Source organism: Carya illinoinensis, chromosome 16 (genome assembly GCF_018687715.1).
Source record: "Carya illinoinensis cultivar Pawnee chromosome 16, C.illinoinensisPawnee_v1, whole genome shotgun sequence".
Lineage (NCBI taxonomy): Eukaryota > Viridiplantae > Streptophyta > Magnoliopsida > Fagales > Juglandaceae > Carya > Carya illinoinensis.
The window spans coordinates 5,185,172-5,205,534 of NC_056767.1; the positions used below are offsets into that span (position 1 = coordinate 5,185,172).

General features: G+C 38.2%; 1 protein-coding gene and 1 pseudogene across 1 annotated transcript; one reads left to right on the plus strand and one right to left on the minus strand.

The window, feature by feature from the left end:
- Positions 1 to 1,633: 1,633 nt before the first annotated feature.
- LOC122298727 lies at positions 1,634 to 13,196 on the minus strand (annotated as a pseudogene).
- A 2,222-nt stretch (positions 13,197 to 15,418) lies between these two features.
- On the plus strand, positions 15,419 to 17,683 carry LOC122298645. Its single transcript, XM_043108482.1, has 5 exons — positions 15,419 to 16,072; positions 16,175 to 16,243; positions 16,333 to 16,415; positions 16,521 to 16,723; positions 17,354 to 17,683. The coding sequence occupies exons 1-5, from the start codon at positions 15,870 to 15,872 to the stop codon at positions 17,453 to 17,455; spliced, it is 660 nt and encodes a 219-aa protein (XP_042964416.1). The 5' UTR covers positions 15,419 to 15,869; the 3' UTR covers positions 17,456 to 17,683.
- The last annotated feature ends 2,680 nt before the right edge of the window (positions 17,684 to 20,363 follow it).

Genomic DNA, 20,363 nt, shown 5'->3' on the forward strand with positions numbered 1-20,363 from the left:
TTTTTTTTTTTTAAATAACATAAATTCAATATTTGTCCAATTATTTTAAAGGGATGTGCGAGAATTGCATTATAATCTTATCGAGAAACTGATCTTCATGATATGTGTCGACATCATCCGATTTGGACAATGCCGGCCAATTATTTCTCCGACGGCAAGAACAACTAGAGCAAAACCTTGTTTTGAAAGCATAGTAACTAATTACAAGAAGAAGAACGTCCACTAGAAATTAGGTAAGTGAGATCACAAGGTAGAGTACTGAGGAGTTATGGAATATGAGGGAGATGATGGAAGAGGAGGAGGAGGTAGTTAACTGGTAGGTTTGATCTTCCAAGACTCCATTAGGATTGTGTTCCGATTCTCCTGGATTGCAAGAATTTCTAGGCAAAAAAAGGTATATCAGATCTAAAAATATGTATAGTTAAAGTCAAAAGGTTTCACGGAAAGGATAAAACACTAGTTGGGTTCTTATTGCTTTCTTGGTTCCCAGAGTTTTATTTTGAAAGCTAATTAAGGTTGTGGAATGAGGCATTTGAAAATGTGGATACGTAGAAAATGACTTGCGGTTGGTACTATCCTCTCTCAAAGTCTAAGATTTGAATCCTATTAGGTGCTAATAATTTCTAGAGTCCATCGAAATGGAAAAACTTTTTTTTGAATTATCTGATGTGTACTTGCAGGAAACTCCTTATCGAGGGTTTGTCCAACCCCAAGATTAATTGTGACTTTATTCTTGGATGGGTCGTGACTTTATTCTTGGATACGCAGTGCCAAATAAATTTTAAAGAAAAAGAAGAAGAAGAAGAAGAAAGATATGTAGAAAAGTATTCTTCTAAACCAAGTTAAAGACTTGGATACTTTATTAGAAGAGAGATTTATGAGAAGAGGAGAAACTGAGGAATAAATTAGGTGTTACATCAAGATGGGTCTCTTTGACGAGCACAAGTACGAACGTACATAATATTCCTAACCTAGAGGGACGGGTTGTTATAGGTGATGAGAGCTTTAAACGGTAAAGAAAGACCCTCGAGCCTGATGATTTTTCATTGGCATTTTGGACTAACATACCGTGGAAGTATTTTTGCACTTCATACTAAAATTAGGTTTGTCAAAAGCCTTAATACAACTTTTATTACTCTCATTCCAAGAAAGCCAGGGTATTCATTTAGAAAGGACTTCCAATCCATAAGTCTTGTGAGTGCAATTTACAAGATCATTGCAATATGTCATGCGAATAGGGTCTAAACATATTTGGAAATGATCCTATATGTCTCATAGCAAAATTATAGGTTCTGTTCTCCTCACTATGAATGTCTTGATTCTGATATTCATTCTGGAGAGCTTAACGTATCATCTATGTTTGAATATAGCATATGGACAAGCAAGTTGGGACTTATTGTTATACATGTTGAGGAGATGTGTTTTGGGGGTTTTTATTTTATTTATAAAAAAAGGTGGTTTTGGGGAAAAATAATGCAATTGGAAGTTGCACAAAATGTACATGGTACATTTTTTAGTCTAGCTGGACAATACTTCCAAAGGATTTTTAATGCCTGTCGAGATTGTCTTCAGGGGTATCCTTGAATGGTTTTTTTGTCAAGCTTGTTTATGGGTCCAATGATCCTTACATCTCTCACTTGATTGCTAGACCATGCTAAACTTCAAACCCATTGACTTTATCATCCCCAACCTAGCTATCATATACGAAAACAAACTCCCTTTTTATAATGATACCAACCTGATACAAGCTCAGGAACGATTTCAACGTTAGTTACTTTACAATCATTTGCATCTGGATAAAGTTATACAATTTAAACCTATGGTATGCCCCTTTAAGCTGAAGCTTCAACGAGTGCCTCAGAGACATTGTAAGACATGCATTTGGCTAAAATTATTATTAAAAAAATTATTTTCTCAAATTGAAGTACAGCATATAAAGCAAATAGAATATCTAACCTGAGTAAACTTTCTAAGGGGACCATAAGATTTCCTTTGGGCTTGAACTAATGCAAGGAGGTAACGATAAGTCAAATAGCAATATCCGTGAGTGGCGACTGGGAGACCTTTAGCTTTGCTTTCACCCTGAGAAGTGGTACTTCCTGTTCCCATTTTGTAGTCTCATCTAAAGCAGCATCAGTGACCACCTCAACATCTGTGAGTCGCTGTTGGGCGGAAAAAACCAGAGCAAGTAATCTCCAATGTTTTAATATGGATCCGCCGGTTTCATCAAGAAACTTCTTCACATGTTGTAAAGCAACATCCAAATTTCGGTGCTTTGCACGCTGAACACCCAACTCAAAAATCAAGTCCATATTATTGTGGTCCAAAGCAACGGCCTCATCTAATGACTTCAATGCTTCAGATTCAAGACGAGACCTCTCAAAGTCAGAAGAAGATACTTTAGCCTGCTTTCCCAAACAAAGGCCCAACATGCGAAGACCCACACCCTTTATGTGCTCATCAATTCCCTGAGCATTATTATTTGTCCTCCATGCATATTCCACTCCCTCAGCAGCTAAATTGGAATCCTCGCTGCATATCTTGGCAACCTATAAGAGTGCAGGGAGATCATTCGGTCGTTCATGTTTATGTAAAGATTTTCTCAGTAAGTTCAATGCAACCTTGTCTTGTCTAGCTCCTCGCACGATGATATACCCCAGGCATTATCTCTTCAATTTGCTAAGCCAAAACAGGCGTTTTATCAAGGCAGATCATTCACAAGACAATCAACCAGATTCTTAGCCTACAATCATGCGAATATTCTCACCAAGAATAATGCGATTGATCTCTACAATTAATGTAAATAGATAGTGCAGCAAGATTTCAGCAACACAGTTGTAATTCATTCCTTTTTCAGACCATTGTAATTTCTTACGCTTAGCATGAACTCTGTATAAATTATATTCAAAACATATCAATGAAATGAGAGGAATATTTCCATTGTAATATCTTTCTGCAATTCTCTACATGGTATCAGACGACCACAACTCATACGAGAATACGATTCCTTCATCTGACATGGCTTCCCCTCAAAATCCACATACTCAACCTCCCTCCCCGACCGACACTCCTCTGGTTGCTCTCAATATCACAGCCCAAATCAATGAGAAATTAACTCCCTCCACCTTTCCATAATGGCGTGCCCAATTTGAAGCTCTTCTCATTGGGTACGACCTACTAGATTGTGTAACTGGTCTTTCGGTCTGTCCATCATCCGATGGCACTCCACCTTTTGCCTTAAAAATCACCCACTGGGTTGGGCAAGACAAGTTGATTCTCAGTGCCCTCCTTGCCTCTACCTCCACCACAATCACCCCTCTCATTGCTACAGCTAAGACGTCTCATGGGACAAGACCTTGGGGGTGAACCTATTAAGAGGAGCATGTGAAAATGGTGTATACATCTTCCCAGAAACACTGGTGGCATCTTCTTTTCCAATGGTTGCTAATGTGCATGAAAGAACCTCTATTGACGGGTGGCACAAACATCTTGGTCATCTGTCCTCCAAAATTGTTCACAATGTCGTGCGAAATTTTTCCCTTCCAGTCACAAAAAATAAAGATTCTTTTTTATGTCCTTCATGTTCTATTAATAAAGCTCATCAACAACCATTTGGTTCTAATAGTCTCTCGAGTAATGCCCCCTTTGAACTTATTTATACCGATGTTTGGGGTCCCGCTCATATTGTTGGTTTAGATAGTTCTAGATATTATCTTATTCTTATTGACCATCATACCAAATACATGTGGTTTTATTCTATGCACACAAAATCCAGTGTTGCCAAAATTTTTCCCCAATTTAAAACTCTTGTTGAAAACCGGTTCCAATGCAAAATTAAAACAATCTACTCGGATAATGGGGGAGAATATGTGAGTTTAAAACCTTTCTTTGCTCTTCATGGCATAGTCATTTAACTACCGCTCCACACACACCACAACAAAATGGTGTCTCAGAACGACGTCACCGTCATCTTGTGGAAACCGGTCTTACTTTGCTTCATGATGCAAATTTACCTCTCACTTATTGGCCACATGCTTTTCAAACAGCCACATATCTTATAAATCGTCAACCCACACCATTACTCCAAAATATCTCTCTGTACCAAGCTCTTTTTGGTCAACCACCAAATTATCTTAAATTAAAAAAATTTGGTTGTTTGTGTTATCCACTCACCAAACCATACAACAGACACAAAATGGGCCCAAAATCCACACCCTGCATTTTTTTGAGCTATTCCCTCACTCAGAATGCTTATCGTTGTCTCGATCCAACAACACGGCGTGTTTACATCTCACGCCATGTTCTATTTGACAAGGCCCAAAACCTTTTGACTGAACCTTCCTCTACTTTACTCTCTTCTTCTCCTCTGAGTCTCTCCAAAGTTCCACATTCGATTCCAGCTGCTGTGCCGCCTGTGTTCCTTCCGTCGCCACCAGTGCCTCCGGCAGGTTCTCCCACCATAGTCACTGCAACTCCAGGTACATCTCGGGTCTCTACTTCTTTTGATTTACAAACTCAATTGCATTTAGATTCAAATGTTGACAACCCGACGCTGCATACCCTAACTCCCCCAACTTGTCGCCGAATCTAAATCCCTCCTCCACTCCCTCTGTCAATCCTGACCTAGGAGATAGTTCTATCCATCCATCTTACCTTCAACCTCAAAATCCCTCCCGAAACCCTCACTCATCCACTTCCCAAACCCATCATATGACCACTCAGTCTATGAACCAAATCTTCAAACCAAAACAGTTGCACACTGTTACCAAACACCCCTCACCCGACACCATTGAGCCCACGTGTGAGTCAAGCCGTCTCTGAACCTCACTGGCGTGAGGCCATGTCCCATGAACTCACTGCACTCATGCGGCATGGGACTTGGGACCTGGTACCCCCTCCAAGTCATTGCAGTCCAGTAGGCTGCAAATGGGTCTTTCGAGTGAAGCGTAAACCTGATGGGTCTGTGGATCGGTTTAAAGCCCGCCTTGTGGCAAAAGGGTATCACCAACGTCCAGGTTTAGACTATAGAGAGACATTTAGTCATGTGGTTAAGCCAGCCACGATTCAAACTGTACTATCAATTGCTATGATGAATGGGTGGGGTATGCGGCAAATGGACATTAATAATGCCTTCTTGCATGTGGAACTTACTGAAACTGTCTACATGCTACAACCCCCAGGCTTTAAAGATTTAACCAAGCCTGATCATGTCTGTCGCCTTCCCAAGGCTATCTATGGTTTAAAATAGGCACCTCGTGCGTGATACTCAGCCCTAAAAAATGCTTTACTTTAGTTTGGTTTTAAGAACTCACAGGCAGATTCTTCGTTGTTCATTTATAAACATGAAGCTATTATATGTTATTTTCTGGTTTATGTGGACGACTTAGTAATCACTGGAAATAATTCCAAATTTGTAAGTTCTATTGTGGAACAACTTAGCTGGAAATTTTCATTAAAGGACATGGGGTCCTTACATTACTTCTTGGGCGTGGAAGTCTTACCCACTAAGGATGGCATATTTCTTTCCCAACATAAATATGTCTATGATTTGCTATCTAATACAAACATGCTTGGGGCCAAAGAAGTTTGCACTCCTCTCTCCACCAGCACACCTCTCAAACTCAATGATGGTACTGCTTCCGTTGATAGCACTGAATACAAAAGAGTTATTGGCAGCCTCCAATACCTCTCCCTCACTCGCCCAGATATCTCATTTGCTGTGAACAAACTGTCTCAGTTCATGCACAAGCCTACTCAAACTCATTGGACAGCAACAAAGCGTCTCCTGCGCTACTTGAAACACACCATCTTCCATGGTGTTAAACTGACCTGCAAGACAAACCCCATTCTCATAACCTTTTCAGATGCTGATTGGGCCGACAATTTTGATGATCGCACCTCCGCTTCAGCCTATATCAGCTTCCTCGGTTGCAATCCCATCTCCTGGAGCTCAAAGAAACAACGAGTTGTGGCACGATCATCAACTGAAGCCGAGTACAGGGCTCTTTCTAATGCTGCCTCTGAAACTATTTGGCTACACTCCCTTCTTCAAGAACTTGGTTTCAAGCTTCAATCCGCTTCATCACTGCTTTGTGACAATCTTGGAGCTACACATCTTAGTTTCAATCTTGTTCAACATTCAAGGATGAAACATATCCAAATTGACATGAACTTTGTTCGAGATTTGGTTCAACAGGGTGTTCTTCAAGTCAAACATGTCCACACTCAAGACCAGCTAGCAGATTTATTAACCAAACCTCTCTCAAGGCAGCGGATGAAAACACTCAGAAGCAAAATTGCTCTTATTGATGGCAGCTCAATTTTGAGGGGGTGTATCAAGCAGATCATTCACGAGACAATCAACCAAATTCTTAGCCTACAATCATGCGAATATTCTCACCGAGAATAATGCCACTGATCTCTACAATTAATGTAAATAGATATCGCAGCAGGATTTCAGCAACACAGTTGTAATTCATTCCTTTTTCAGACCATTGTAATTTCTTACGCTTGGCATAAACTCTGTATAAATTATATTCAAAACATATCAATGAAATGAGAGAAATATTTCCATTGTAATATCTTTCTGCAATTCTCTACACGTTTGACAGCATAAAGATAAGGCAAAAGTTAGGTGCTCCATCACAGATGGATCCCATTGAGCCGTACCAAGGATAAATTTCCTCATAAGAATCATCAATAGTAGGATTGCATCCTCTATATTATTTTTAGGTACGCACAACTATCAATCTGGACAGCTAAACTGGGTGGACCAGCCTCCACTCCACCGTACAGCAAAAACAATGCAAAGCCTTTCTGAATTCTAGTGCAGCAATCATTATCAAGGTTCCATTGAAAAAGGAGGCCATGTCTATAAGCAGAAACTGCTTCATGATAGCAACCAGCTTGCTTCCAGAGTTCTGGAAGGAGCTCTACAGCTTGGCTGACTGTCTCTTGCAATTTACTCTCCACTTGAGCATCAGGAATGCCTTGGTAGAAAATCCTCTCTATAGCATCAAGCACACTTTTACATTCATGAGTAGCCTCTACAAATCCCCATGAAGCACGGGCTCATTTCTGTGTGCTGAAATTCAAATTTGAAAAGGACAAAAGCCAAAAAAGGACAGGAATAAAACCTGTTGATAATAACAGAAGGAAAACAGAGTATTTTTTTTAGAGAAACTTCAATCTCCAACGTGAAGATTGATTCTAAATGTTCTGCTATTTCATTTCTCATTAATCTGATATATATGCTTACATTGAGACTCACAACATCTTTAAATTAGAAAGACAACTTCCAAGATTAGCTAATAATAGTAAAAACTAAACATAATAAACTTGGACATAATATGAAGAGTTTTCTGGAAAATAACGTCACATTAAACCAACTTCAATAAAACCAAAGGTATATCATACCACTTAAATGCCCCAACTTTTAAAGAGACTTGGCTTTTAAGTATATGGCTTCAAGCAACAGGCTAGCAGCCTGCTGTGAGACTGCATGAATTGATTGTTGCGGATGGAGATAAAAAGAAAATAAAAAGAGAAAACGGTGAGTCATGCACCGTTTGTCTCTTTGTCTTATTAGGCACCGAATGCACCGAAAAATATTGTAGGCTGCTCTCTCCTATTTAGAGAGCTTAGTTGAAGTGAAGCAGAGAAGTACAGTGGACAGAGTGTAGCAGAGAGAAAATAGAGTGTGTGCTGCATGTGGGTGTAGACAGTGGGAGAGAAAGAAGAGAGAAAATAGAGTGTGTGCTCCGTGTGGGTGTAGACAGTGGGAGAGAAAGAAGAGAGAAACAGAGTGGGTGAGCAAAGAGAGATTTCTATAAAAATTATTTTCATAGTGAAATTACAGCATCTGTAGATGTAGGCAATTGCCGAACCACGTTAAATTTCATCTCTCCTTTATTTATAATCATCTCTGTGTCAGAACATCTCTCAATAACTGGTATCAGAGTACTGATTCGAGCTGTCTGAAAATTCAAGTTATTCAAAATCAATTTTTGACAACTCCACGGTATTCCTTGCGTCGAGACGAATCCGTTGCGCAAACGGAATCAAAAACGGAGGTCGGACGAGCCTACACGCGCCCCTAGAAGATCGGCGCTTGCATCTGCTGCAACGCACGCTCCCCCACGCGCTTCCGAGGTTGAAGACGCGTGCACCACACGCGCCCACACGTGCTCCAGAGGTTGAAGATGTGTGAAGGACAAGCGCCCACGCGCCCTACAGAGGTACACGTGCCTCACTCTCTCCCACTCGCACACAGTGTTTTAGCGCGTGTAATACATGCGCCCACGCGCCACCCATGCTCACTGTGCAGTGCGTGTATCCCACGCGCCAGAAAAATCAGAACCGTCCATTTTGCAGATCTGTTTTCGGTTAGATCTAAGCCATTCGGAGTCCGATTTCAACAATTAAATAGTGCTTTCCAACTATTTGGATCATTCCGGACTCATCCGTACGGTCGAAATTTTGAGATTCGGCATCAGTACATTGGATCTGAACCATCTACGTGTTGCAGATCATTTTGGGCTAGATCACGCCAGTTGAAGTTCCATCGCGACGATCAAATAGTGCTGACAAACTATTTGGATCATTCCGGACTCGCTTCCAGGTAATTCGAGTGTTTCGGACGCAACGGTGATCTTTGTTTGTTTGAATTTGAACGCATTTGTAAAGTTATGGTTGGAGAAGAAGCTAAAGGTGTTGGTATCGAGAAATTTGACGGTACAGACTTTGCCTACTGGAGAATGCAGATAGAAGATTATCTCTATGGGAAGAAACTACATCTTCCACTCCTAGGAAGAAAGGCAGATGACATGAGCAATGAAGATTGGAGTTTCCTTGATAGACAAGTGTTGGGAGTCATTCGACTAACACTGTCAAGATCAGTTACACACAATGTGGGAAAGGAAAAGACCACTGCAGATTTGATGAAAGCTCTATCAGACATGTATGAGCAGCCATCAGCCAATAACAAAGTGCATTTGATGTACAAGCTATTCTATTTGAGAATGGCAGAAGGAACTCCAGTTATTCAGCATCTGAATGAGTTCAACACCATCATCAATCAATTAGCTTCAGTGGGGATTGAATTTGATGATGAAGTACGTGCATTGATTGCTTTAGCTCAATTGCCAAAAAGCTGGGAGGCCATGAGAACAGTTGTTAGCAATTCTTATGGCAAAACAAAGATGAAGTATCAAGATATCCGGGACCATATTCTTAGCGAGGAAGTTCGCAGAAGAGATACAGGAGAAGCATCAACTTCCAGTTCTGCCTTAAACCTCGAGACGAGAGGTAGAGGAACTAGTAGAAGTTCAAATCGGGGCAGGTCAAAGTCCTGAAGAGGTAGAAGTAAATCTAGGACCGGAAAACAAGTACAGTGCTGGAATTGTGGCAAGATTGGTCACTTCAAAAATAATTACAAGGAAGCAAAGAAGAAGAATGAGCATGACTCTGCTAATGCCACAACAGAAGATCTCCGAGATGCCTTACTCCTTTCAGTCGACAACCAAATTGAATCTTGGGTGTTAGATTCAAGAGCCTCGTTCCACACTACAGCACACCGAGAAATCATGCAGAATTATGTCACTGGTGATTTCGGGAAGGTGTACTTAGCAGATGGTGAAGCGTTGGAAATCAAAGGCATGAGAGATGTACCAATCAATCTGCCCAATGAAAGTGCATGATTGCTACAAAAGGTGCGACATGTTCCTAAGCTCATGAGGAACTTGATTTCTGTAGGACAACTTGACGCTGATGGGCATTCAGTACTATTTATCGGTGGCACGTGAAAGATAACAAAAGGAGCTATGGTAGTAGCTCGAGGCACAAAAACAGGTACTCTATATATGACTTCAAGCATTAGAGATACTGTTGCAATTGCTGACGCAAATGCCAACCTATGGCATCAAAGGCTTGGTCACATGAGTGAGAAAGGAATGAAGGTACTATTATCCAAGGGGAAGTTACCAAAGTTGGAATCAACTGATTTCGACATGTATGAAGGTTGCATTTTTGGGAAGCAGAAAAATGTTAGTTTCCTTAAAAATGGTAGAACTCCAAAGTCTACAAAGTTGGAGTTGGTGCACACAGATTTGTGGGGGCCATCCTCAGTCGCTTCTCTTGGAGGATCGCGGTACTATGTTTCATTTATTGATGACTCAAGCAAGAAAGTATGGGTTTATTTTTTGAAAAATAAATCTGACACATTTGATACTTTCAAGAAGTGGAGAGTTATGGTTGAAAATGAAACAGGCTTGAAGTTAAAATGTCTGAGGTTAGACAATAGAGGAGAGTACATCGACGAAGGGTTCAAAGAATTCTGTGCTACAAATGGGATTAGATTTCAGAAGACTATTCCCGGGACACCGCAGCAGAATGGCGTAGCTGAACGCATGAACAAAACTCTCAACGAACGTGCCAGAAGCATGACGCTGAATTCAGGATTGCCTGAATGTTTTTGGGCTGATGCAATTAACACTGCAGCCTATTTGATTAACCGGGGACCTTCAGTTCCCTTAAAGTTCGATCTACCAGAGGAAGTCTGGAGCAGAAAGAAGGTAAATCTTTCCCATTTGAAAGTTTTTGGCTGTTTATCATATGTTCACATAGATTCTACTGATCGTAATAAGTTAGAAGCCAAATCTAGAAAATATTTTTTCATCGGTTATGGTGATGAAGAATTTGGCTATCGATTTTGGGATGATAAAAATCGCAAAATCATCAGAAGTAGAAATGTGATATTTAATGAGCAGATTCTGTACAAAGGTAAGTCACAAGCTGAACCTGAGGAACAGCCAAAGAAACCTGAGGTTGTTGATTTTGATGTTACTCGAGTCAACACTGATCAGAACGAGGATCAAGAAAATGATGATACACAGATCGAACAACGTACACCACTCACTGTTATTCGAAGATCTTCAAGGACAATCAGGCCACCACAGTGGTTCTCACCATCTCTACACTACATCTTGCTAATAGATAGTGGTGAACCATAAAGTTATGATGAAACTCTACGAATAGAAGATTCGATCAAGTGGGAGAAAGCCATGCAAGATGAGATGGAGTCATTGATGTCAAATCAGACATGGGAGCTAACTAAGTTTCTAAAAGGCAAAAAGGCTTTGCATAATAAATGGGTGTACAGAATTAAAGAAGAACACAATGGTAGCAAGCGCTACAAAGCCAGAATGGTCGTGAAGGGGTTTCAACAAAAGGAAGGTGTCGACTACACAGACATTTTCTCTCCAGTTGTAAAATTGACAACAATCAGGCTAGTGTTGGCAATTGTGGCTGCAGAGAATCTATATCTTGAGCAGTTAGATGTGAAGACTGCATTCCTTCATGGTGATTTGGAGGAAGACATCTATATGCACCAACCACAAGGATTCTCAGTGAAGGGAAAAAAGAATCTAGTTTGCAAATTGAAGAAGAGCTTGTATGGCCTAAAACAAGCTCCACGACAATGGTACCGGAAGTTTGACAACTTCATGTGCAGTAATGGATTTACAAAACTGCAGGCTGACCATTGTTGCTATATGAAGAACTTTGACAACTTTTATATTATCCTACTGTTGTATGTGGATGATATGCTCGTTGCAGGGTCAAGCATCGAGGAGATCAATAAACTGAAAAAGCATTTGTCAAAGCGATTTGAGATGAAGGATTTGGGTGCTGCAAAACAAATCATTCGTATGAGAATTATTAGAGACAGGACTAATGATTCTCTTAAGCTCTCGCAGGAGAAGTATGTAAAGAAGGTGCTCAGAAGGTTTAACATGGACAAGGCGAAACCAGTGAGCACACCCTTAGCTAGTCACTTTCGACTAACTAAGGATCAGTCGCCAAAGACGGAAGATGAGCAAGAATGCATGAACAGAATACCCTATGCATCTGCTATTGGTAGTCTTATGTACGCCATGGTCTGTAAAAGGCCAGATATTGCACAAGCAGTGGGAGCTGTGAGCAGGTACATGAGTAATCCAGGAAAGTAGCATTGGGAAGCAGTCAAGTGGATTTTAAGATATCTACAAGGCTCTTCAGATACGTCACTATGCTTTACAAAAGCAGGTTCAAAACTACAGGGATATGTAGATACTGATTTAGCAGGTGACGTTGACAGCAGAAAAAGTACTACTGGATTTGTGTATACGCTGGGTGGTACAGCTGTATCGTGGGCCTCTAAGTTACAGAAGATTGTTGTTCTCTCAACTACAGAAGCGGAATACGTTGCTATAACTGAAGCAGGGAAGAAAATGGTTTGGTTGCAGTTATTCTTGGAGGAATTGGGAAAGAAGAATGAAAAAGGTATTCTGCACAGTGATAGTCAGAGTGCAATTTTTCTTGCAAAGAATCCAGCCTTTCATTCCAAAACAAAACACATACAGTTGCGATACCATTTTATCCGATCTCTTCTCGATAGTGGACAGCTGATACTTGAGAAGATTCGAGGAACAGAGAACCCAGTAGACATGTTCACAAAAGTAGTTACTGTTGACAAACTGAAGCTATGTGTAGCTTTAGTTGGCCTCCGTACTTAAAGGCATGACTTGAAGTTGTTGTGATAGTTGCTATGAAGATATGTAGACTCATTTGTCTCCAAGTGGGAGATTGTTGCGGATGGAGACAAAAAGAAAATAAAAAGAGAAAACAGTCAGTCATGCACTGTTTGTCTCTTTGTCATATTAAGCACCGAATGCACCGAAAAATATTGTAGGCTGCTCTCTCCTATAAATAGGAGAGAGCTCAGTTGAAGTGAAGCAGAGAAGTGCAGCGGACAGAGTGCAGCAGAGAGAAAACAGAGTGTGTGCTGCGTGTGGGTGTAGACAGTGGGAGAGAAAGAAGAGAGAAACAGAGTGGGTGAGCAGAGAGAGATTTCTGTAAAAATTATTTTTATAGTGAAATTACAACATCTGTGGACGTAGGCAATTGCCGAACCATGTTAAATTTTGTCTCTCCTTTATTTATAATCATCTCTGTGTCAGAATAGCTCCCAACATTGATTCAGTGCGAGATCAACCCTTCCTGGAAGGTACTTTTTCAGCAATGGAAGGTTGCAATCGCTGTATAGTAGCTTGGAGATCAATGCCCTCAAACACACGCAGAGCTCCTTCTACATTACCTCTTTGATACTCCAACTTCCCAAGAAGAGCTCTTGCTTCCTGTAAATTATATGAATTATACATGAAGCATCTCTCTTACATGCCAGCAACTATAAGATTTGAATATACAATAAATAAACATTTATAAGCACGGAGCTTCATGGTCTTCCCAAGCATCTGCATGGCTTATATACTAGAAATCTGACTCAGTAAGTGATTAAAAATTACATATCATTACAAAACAGGATATTTCCATACGTAAAGAAGGAACGTACATCCCACCACTCCCCATCCTAGCCTCAAACTGTAGAGAGAGAGAGAGAGAGAGAGAGAGAGATCCCAAAAAATCAGATTAAAAATGTAAAAATTTTTTTAAATGTTGCTGATGGTAACTATGCCTGTGATAACAACAAAACAAATTCAAAATGCCATATTCTTCGACACTGGATGGAAATCTTAAGGGAATAAAGATGACAACAAAAATATCAGAACATAGCAATCAAACCCACCAAAAAAGTGAGTTAAGTTCAGAGCATACTCTTTTTTTTTTTCTATTGATATAATAGGTGCAGTTTGAACAGTAAATTATGATAAAAATTAAAAGTTGAATAAAATATTATTAAAAGATTATTTTTTATAGTTAATAAGAGTTTTATTATCGTAAATAGGTAAAATCCAAGTACATAAGAAGTATACAAGAAGAAATACCTACTTACAGTGACTAAAAAGAAAGAAAAGCTCAAACGTTTCATCACTATTCAATACGAAAGCTCTTATGGTTTTATATGAGAGCCTAAGATGTATTGTCTTGAAACCTCAGGAGCTTGAAGGAGGAAGAGGGAGTGAGAGTGAGAAGCTTGTTCAAAAAATGGAAGGCCACTATAATGAGTTCATAAGAGAAATTGGCTCCATAATATGTGGATAATAATGTTTGTGGGCTGTCAAACGTGTAAGTTGTTGTTGTCTGAACTCAAGAGTCTCGGGTGGGATCTTATGCAACTTAAAAGCCCAAATGAAAAAGCTTTTTGTAAAAATGTGAGTTTAACTTGTAGGTTTGATCTTCCAAGACTCATTAGTAGATGGAGTGATTGACAAGATCTTTCCTAATCCCTTTCATCATCAGTACTAGTAATTGCATTACCTTGAGTTTTCTTATATCCTCTTTTCAGTAATGTCAAATCTGAGACGATACAATGTCAACCAAGAGTGTTTGAAACCTAGCGGTTTAAATCAGCGTGCATCGGGGTCCATGTGATCCTATTTGCTTGTTAAATCACAACTTGTCAAGCTATTGGTTTCAGAGGTGGGAGCCTCTAAATCTACATCTTTGTAATTAGTGATTGAAACAGCACAAGATATCCAAATTCGAAGAAAATGACTACAAAGCTTCACCCTTTCCAGAAAATCACCGACAACGAGAATTTTCACGATTACACGAGTCCGAATGGAAGCAAGGGAGGTGAGACTCCCACGGCTGGGCTCCCGTTAATTAGGGATGTAAAAAAATTGATAGAACCGGTAAACCGGGTGGGATCAAATCCGTATGTTGGATTTAGTATCAAATTTGGTTTGATCGGATAATAGTTTTATTTTTCTTAAAATTGATTAAAATTGGTAAGATTCTGGTTTTTCTTTTTTTAAAACCAAACTCATTCATATATATATTTTAATTTTTTGTATTGTTATGATTTTTACATATAATATATAATTATATATAAAATATTTTTATATTATATAATAAATTACTAATTAATCTAATATTTAATTTTAAAATCTTATATCATTATAGTCTATAATATAATTATAATATATATTATAATATTATCACAATAGTATTATATTATATATTATATAATATAGTATATAGTATATTAAAACGAATCTAATTGGACCGAAAACTGGTAAAACCGAAAGATAACCGATGCGTAATCGGTTTTGAAAAATACTAAATCGATATATACAGTTTTGATCCTAAATTTTGTCGAAAACTAAACTAGACTGAATTACACCCTTACAACTAATAAAATTTTAAGCTTTTTTTTTTTTTTGTCTTTTATGAATTTTTTAAATATTTTTTAAAGAAATTTACAATATTATTAAATAATACTTTTTTAATTGCAAAATTTTCAAAAAAAAAAACATTATTATATATAAACCTAGCATTATTCTAGAAGCAAAAGCAAACGTGCACGCTTTTTTCCTCCTTTTTAGTTGACTGTCTCAATCTCAACATAGTATAATAGAAACAGGGTAAGTACGACGATTTTTTCTTCCATTTCTTTATGTTCTGTACGAGCCTGGCAGCCCAAAGTCATTAGTGGCAGCGGCACCGTCGTTACTTTCTCTTCACCAGCACGTTTATTTTTATTTTTTTTTTCCTAAGCCCAGCACGTTAAATTAATTTTCTGCAAGGAATTTCAGAGATTTCTACGAACGTACCTAATGTTTGCCTTCAATGTCATAAAAAATTATCCAGATGACGCGGATTAGAGCAATTGACCTTTGGAACATTTCCAAGATTGACCTGGTATCCCCATCCACGCAAAAAAAAATGAGAAGAAAATCTTGCAACCGATTATATATTTGAAAGCTCGGCCATTACCGCCATCAAAAAGTTTCCCAAACAGAATTTCTCTTACAGGCACGTTCTCTTCAACCTGAAGTTCAAACCTCCTCCAAGTCTCCATCTTAGATCAGTTTTGGGATTACAGCAGCACTGCACAGACTGTTATAGAGATTCCTAGTTAATCGCAAGTCATGTCGGTATCAAGTTCATCTCTTTTACGCACTGCTCTTCCCATTGGCACTCCTCCCAGATACCCATCTTCACTTCGTAATCCTAGTCTTCTTCCGATTACCTCAAGGCGCAATATCAAAAGCTGTTTTCTTGGAACGGGTCAGGGTTTGCAATTTCTCAGCACCGGCTTGGGAGATCTAACCGTCAGCAAAACACACCTGTGGTAGGAGTTTTTTCGTTTTTAATTATGCCAAAGAATTTCTGGATGATTTATTATTGAACATATGATATTCGGCTTAAGTTCTATATGAATATAATGATGTAGGGGCATGGTTGCTGGTATCAGTGTACAACCTGGACCTCTTGTTCCTTCTAATCCCTCTCCTGGCTCATGGTATTTTGAAATTACTGATAATCTATTGGATTTGCGGTTTATTTCCTGTATTTTCTTCTTTCTTATAATTATTGTTAAAATCCTAACAGGAATGTTTGGATTGCTGGAATTCTTGCATCAATAATTCTACCATTCTTGGGGTTCAAATGGGGGCCATTAATGAAACTGAAAAGTAAGCAACTCAAAGCTGTTTTTGTCCATTCTGCCAATTATAATGTATATATTTGCATTAGACCACTCAATTTGTCATTGTCATTGACATTAAATCAACCTATAGGTGAAGTTGACACGGTGGTGCAGATAGCTGAAGATGTGACAGAGACAATAGAAAGGGTGGCTGAGAAAGTGGAGGATGTAGCAGAAGAGGTTGCCGACCACCTTCCGGCCGGTGGAAAACTAAAAGACGCTGCAATGTTTATCGAAAATCTAGCTAGAGAAACAGCAAAGGATGCCCATTTAGTAGATGAAGTGATTGACAAGGTCTTTCCTAATCCCTTTCGTCACCAGTATTAGTAATTGCATTACCTTGAGTTTATTTATATCCTCTTTTCAGTAATGTCAAATGTGAGACGATACAATGTCAACCAAGTGTTTGAAACATAGCGGTTTAAATCAGCATGCATCCGGGTCCATGTGATCCTCTTTGCTTGTTGAAAAACAACTTGTCTTAATAGCTTGCTATTGGTTTCAGAGGTGGGAGCCTCTAAATGATGTATGACCACAGACTTTACCATGTCAAATTGTTACTTGATAGCTTGCTGTAGCACGTTTTAAATTGTTTCTGTAAATTGGGGGTAATAAAACTTAGAATAGAAATAGCATTCCTCTGCTCTTTATCTAATCTGGCTAAAGATTTCCTGGTTTGGTTACCTATTAGTCTCGCTGTTGGTGACAAGATTAGTACATATTAGGGATGAGTCCCACTTGTTCAATAGTTTATTCCTTGTTGCAGTGCCAATAAGACTCGAACTTCATTGACTAGTCTGATTGCTTCATGTATGGCTGCCACGCGGTTTCGGGTGTTTCCTAGATGATCATATATATAGCTGTGGAAACAACCAAAACATAATTTCTTGGTAGTAACAGTTTATATTCATATACAATTTGCAGGTTCAAGAAATTGAGGACAAAGTGGAGTCATTCTTTGAACCAGTGGCAGCCGTTGATCAAGGAAATGAGATGCCTACAGAAGCAAATGGCCAACAAAAGTAAACAATAAATGACATTAGAGTTACAGCGCAGGTTGTAGGCCTTGACTTGTAATTTGTTGAACAGAAAATTGAAATGACGTGCATTTTTTTTTTCTTTTCTTTTTTCATTCTTTCTCTATTTGTAGCTGGATTCCAAAGAAAAACCAGTGTAAAATGATGGATTCCAGTCATAACACAAGTAAATAAAATACAAAAATTTAACCATCTGCTGATGGATTTTCATTTTCAATGTGTATATATGGGATCAAGTGTCGCAACAATTAGACAATAGAAGAGACAATGATTAATGCGAAAAAACAAGAAGGTGTTAACTTGAGCAAGAAATATTTTCCAAATTAGCCTAAAAAAAACTACATTTTCTGAATGGAACAAGGTTGAGAAACATGTCTCTTTAAAATGTTGAAGTGGTGGATCTTGATCTAGACGTTCGTATGGCACTTGACACCAATTCAAGATCCAAGCTGCAAAGTCATGTCTCCTTGGACCTTGGTCACCTATAGCTTTAACGACTTAAATCAAATTTCTCTATTGGACCTCTTGCAGCATGGATGACTCCATGAGCTAAGCTCAGATCCAAATTGCATCTTCTTGTTGGCCATAAGGACCATGAGTTCATTTTGATGCGGGCCGCAAGCCTCTTTGAATATACCACGAGCCACAAATTCGATGGACCATAAGTCCAAGCTGATGTGGGCCACAGGCCCATTTAGATAAGATATGGACCAGGAACCGGTCTAATTATGAGTCATGATGAGGATTAATAGGGAGATAGATAATGACAGAGTTCGCTTTGAAGCGGTCATGACTGTTTTAGGTCTTAAGAGTAGTAGCCAATAACACACTGACATTTCAGTAGTGTATAAAATAAAACCATAAACAATTGCATTAGATTATTACCTAAAGCATCCTATATTTTCCTTCCATTCTCTTTCTTGCTACCCGTGCCCCTTTTGAAAACCCATCCAGTAGCCACCAAGCCATTCCGATACTACCAGCCAGTCCGACGGCAATGGACTAAAGAAGATGAGTGAAATTCATTTGGCTATGAAGTTCAGTTGCTCCTCTTTGCTTAGGATGATGCATATGTACTCGCAACCTCTTTTACCTAAAATGCACTATCTTCATCCAATCATTGTTAGCCAAGTTGATTACCTCAAATATTGCACAACTCAAGTTGTATTCATGAAGTTGAGTGGGGTTGAGCTACCAGTACAAAAGGGGTGGTGGAGTACATGTTGGATGAGGGCTCCTAGATGTGGAATATGAGAAGGATCAATGCAAGTTTTTCTAGGATTTGGAGTATCTTGTATGAGTTATTTGCTTTTATCAACTGGTTGATCAGATTTGCAACTGGGATAAACTTGTCACAACTATATTTGTCCATATCTTTTTTATAATCCTGGTCATGTACCTGGAGATCATTTTACCTGCATTTCTCCTAAACCTTTTCTTCATTATACTTCGGTACCACATATGGAGGCCAGAACAACTAGACAATCACATTTTCCATAAGGATCTCAACATCTTAGATGAAGAATTTGATACATTCCCAACATCCTGGCCTTTGGGAATTGTTAGGATGCAGTATGATCAGTTGAAAATTACTGTTGGGGAGATTCAAAATACAGTTGGTGACATGGCTATTCATGGGGAAAGGCTACAATGGTTGTTGAACTAGCACGATCCAAGAGAAACATCTTTGTTTACAATTTTCATAATACAGATGTGTGAGGCTTCCTTTCTAGAGAGAGAGGAGGCTTCATTGGAAGAGGGAGGGAGGATTTTTTACCAAATGAATTCTTTCACAATTATCAACTATAGACAGGTATATAGAATGTAAAATGGATGAGCTACATGGCAAAATTTTATTAGAGGACTATTATTTAAGAAACAGTAGACGGACCGATAGAAAGATTTCCTCGTAATGATATTGAGGTTATTGTAATCCCTTGATCAAATTATATTACAGAGTGGCTTTACAACCACACATGGAGCTCCCCAATAGTATATTTTTTATGTATTTTTTTAACATTTTTAAATATATATATTTTTTTAAATTCATAACATCATTAAAAAATATTTTCTTAATCCTTAAATAAATAAATAAAAACACTATCGGAAGCTCCCATGTGTGGGTTTAGCATTTCTCTTACGGGCAAATCAATCATCAATCTAGGATTTGTTGGTTGGATTTAAGGTGTCTACAATTTCGTAATGAGTAATGCTATATACAGTCGTGGAAAATACAAGCGTTGCATAATATTTTTGAAAAAAAAGTAAGATTTATTATTAAAAAATTAATTTTTTTCATATAATATCTTATTTATTCACTTTTTTTAAAATCATTATGTAATATTTACACACTCTACAGTTATAAATATTACATTTCTTTCATAATTACAAATATTACAATTACGTTTCCACGTCCGAAGATGACTACAAGGCTTCACTATTTTCTTAAAAAAAAAATAAAAATAAAATTTGCTCTTTCGTTTGGTTAAATGTTTCAATCTCACCGTTATTGTAGATAATAAGTTCGACGATTTTTTCTTCCTTTCCTTTTATTTAGGTTTTGTACGGTCATGGACAACAGTGGGCCGTGGCAGCCCAGAGACATAAATGACGCCGCCGGTTTATTTTATTTTAAATAATGATAACTTTATCATTATTTTACATATTTTATTATTTTTTTTAAATTTTTTTTAATTATTAAAAAAGTAATTATTAATAAAATTATATATTTTAAAAAAATTTTCTTAATAATTAAATATATTAAAAAATATTTAAAAAATAAAAAAAAATAAATACATTATAAGTGGTAAAGTAGTAATAGAATAATGATAATTTTATCATTACCCTTTTATTTTACCAGCATGTTTAATTATTTCTATGAAGAAATTTAAGGAATC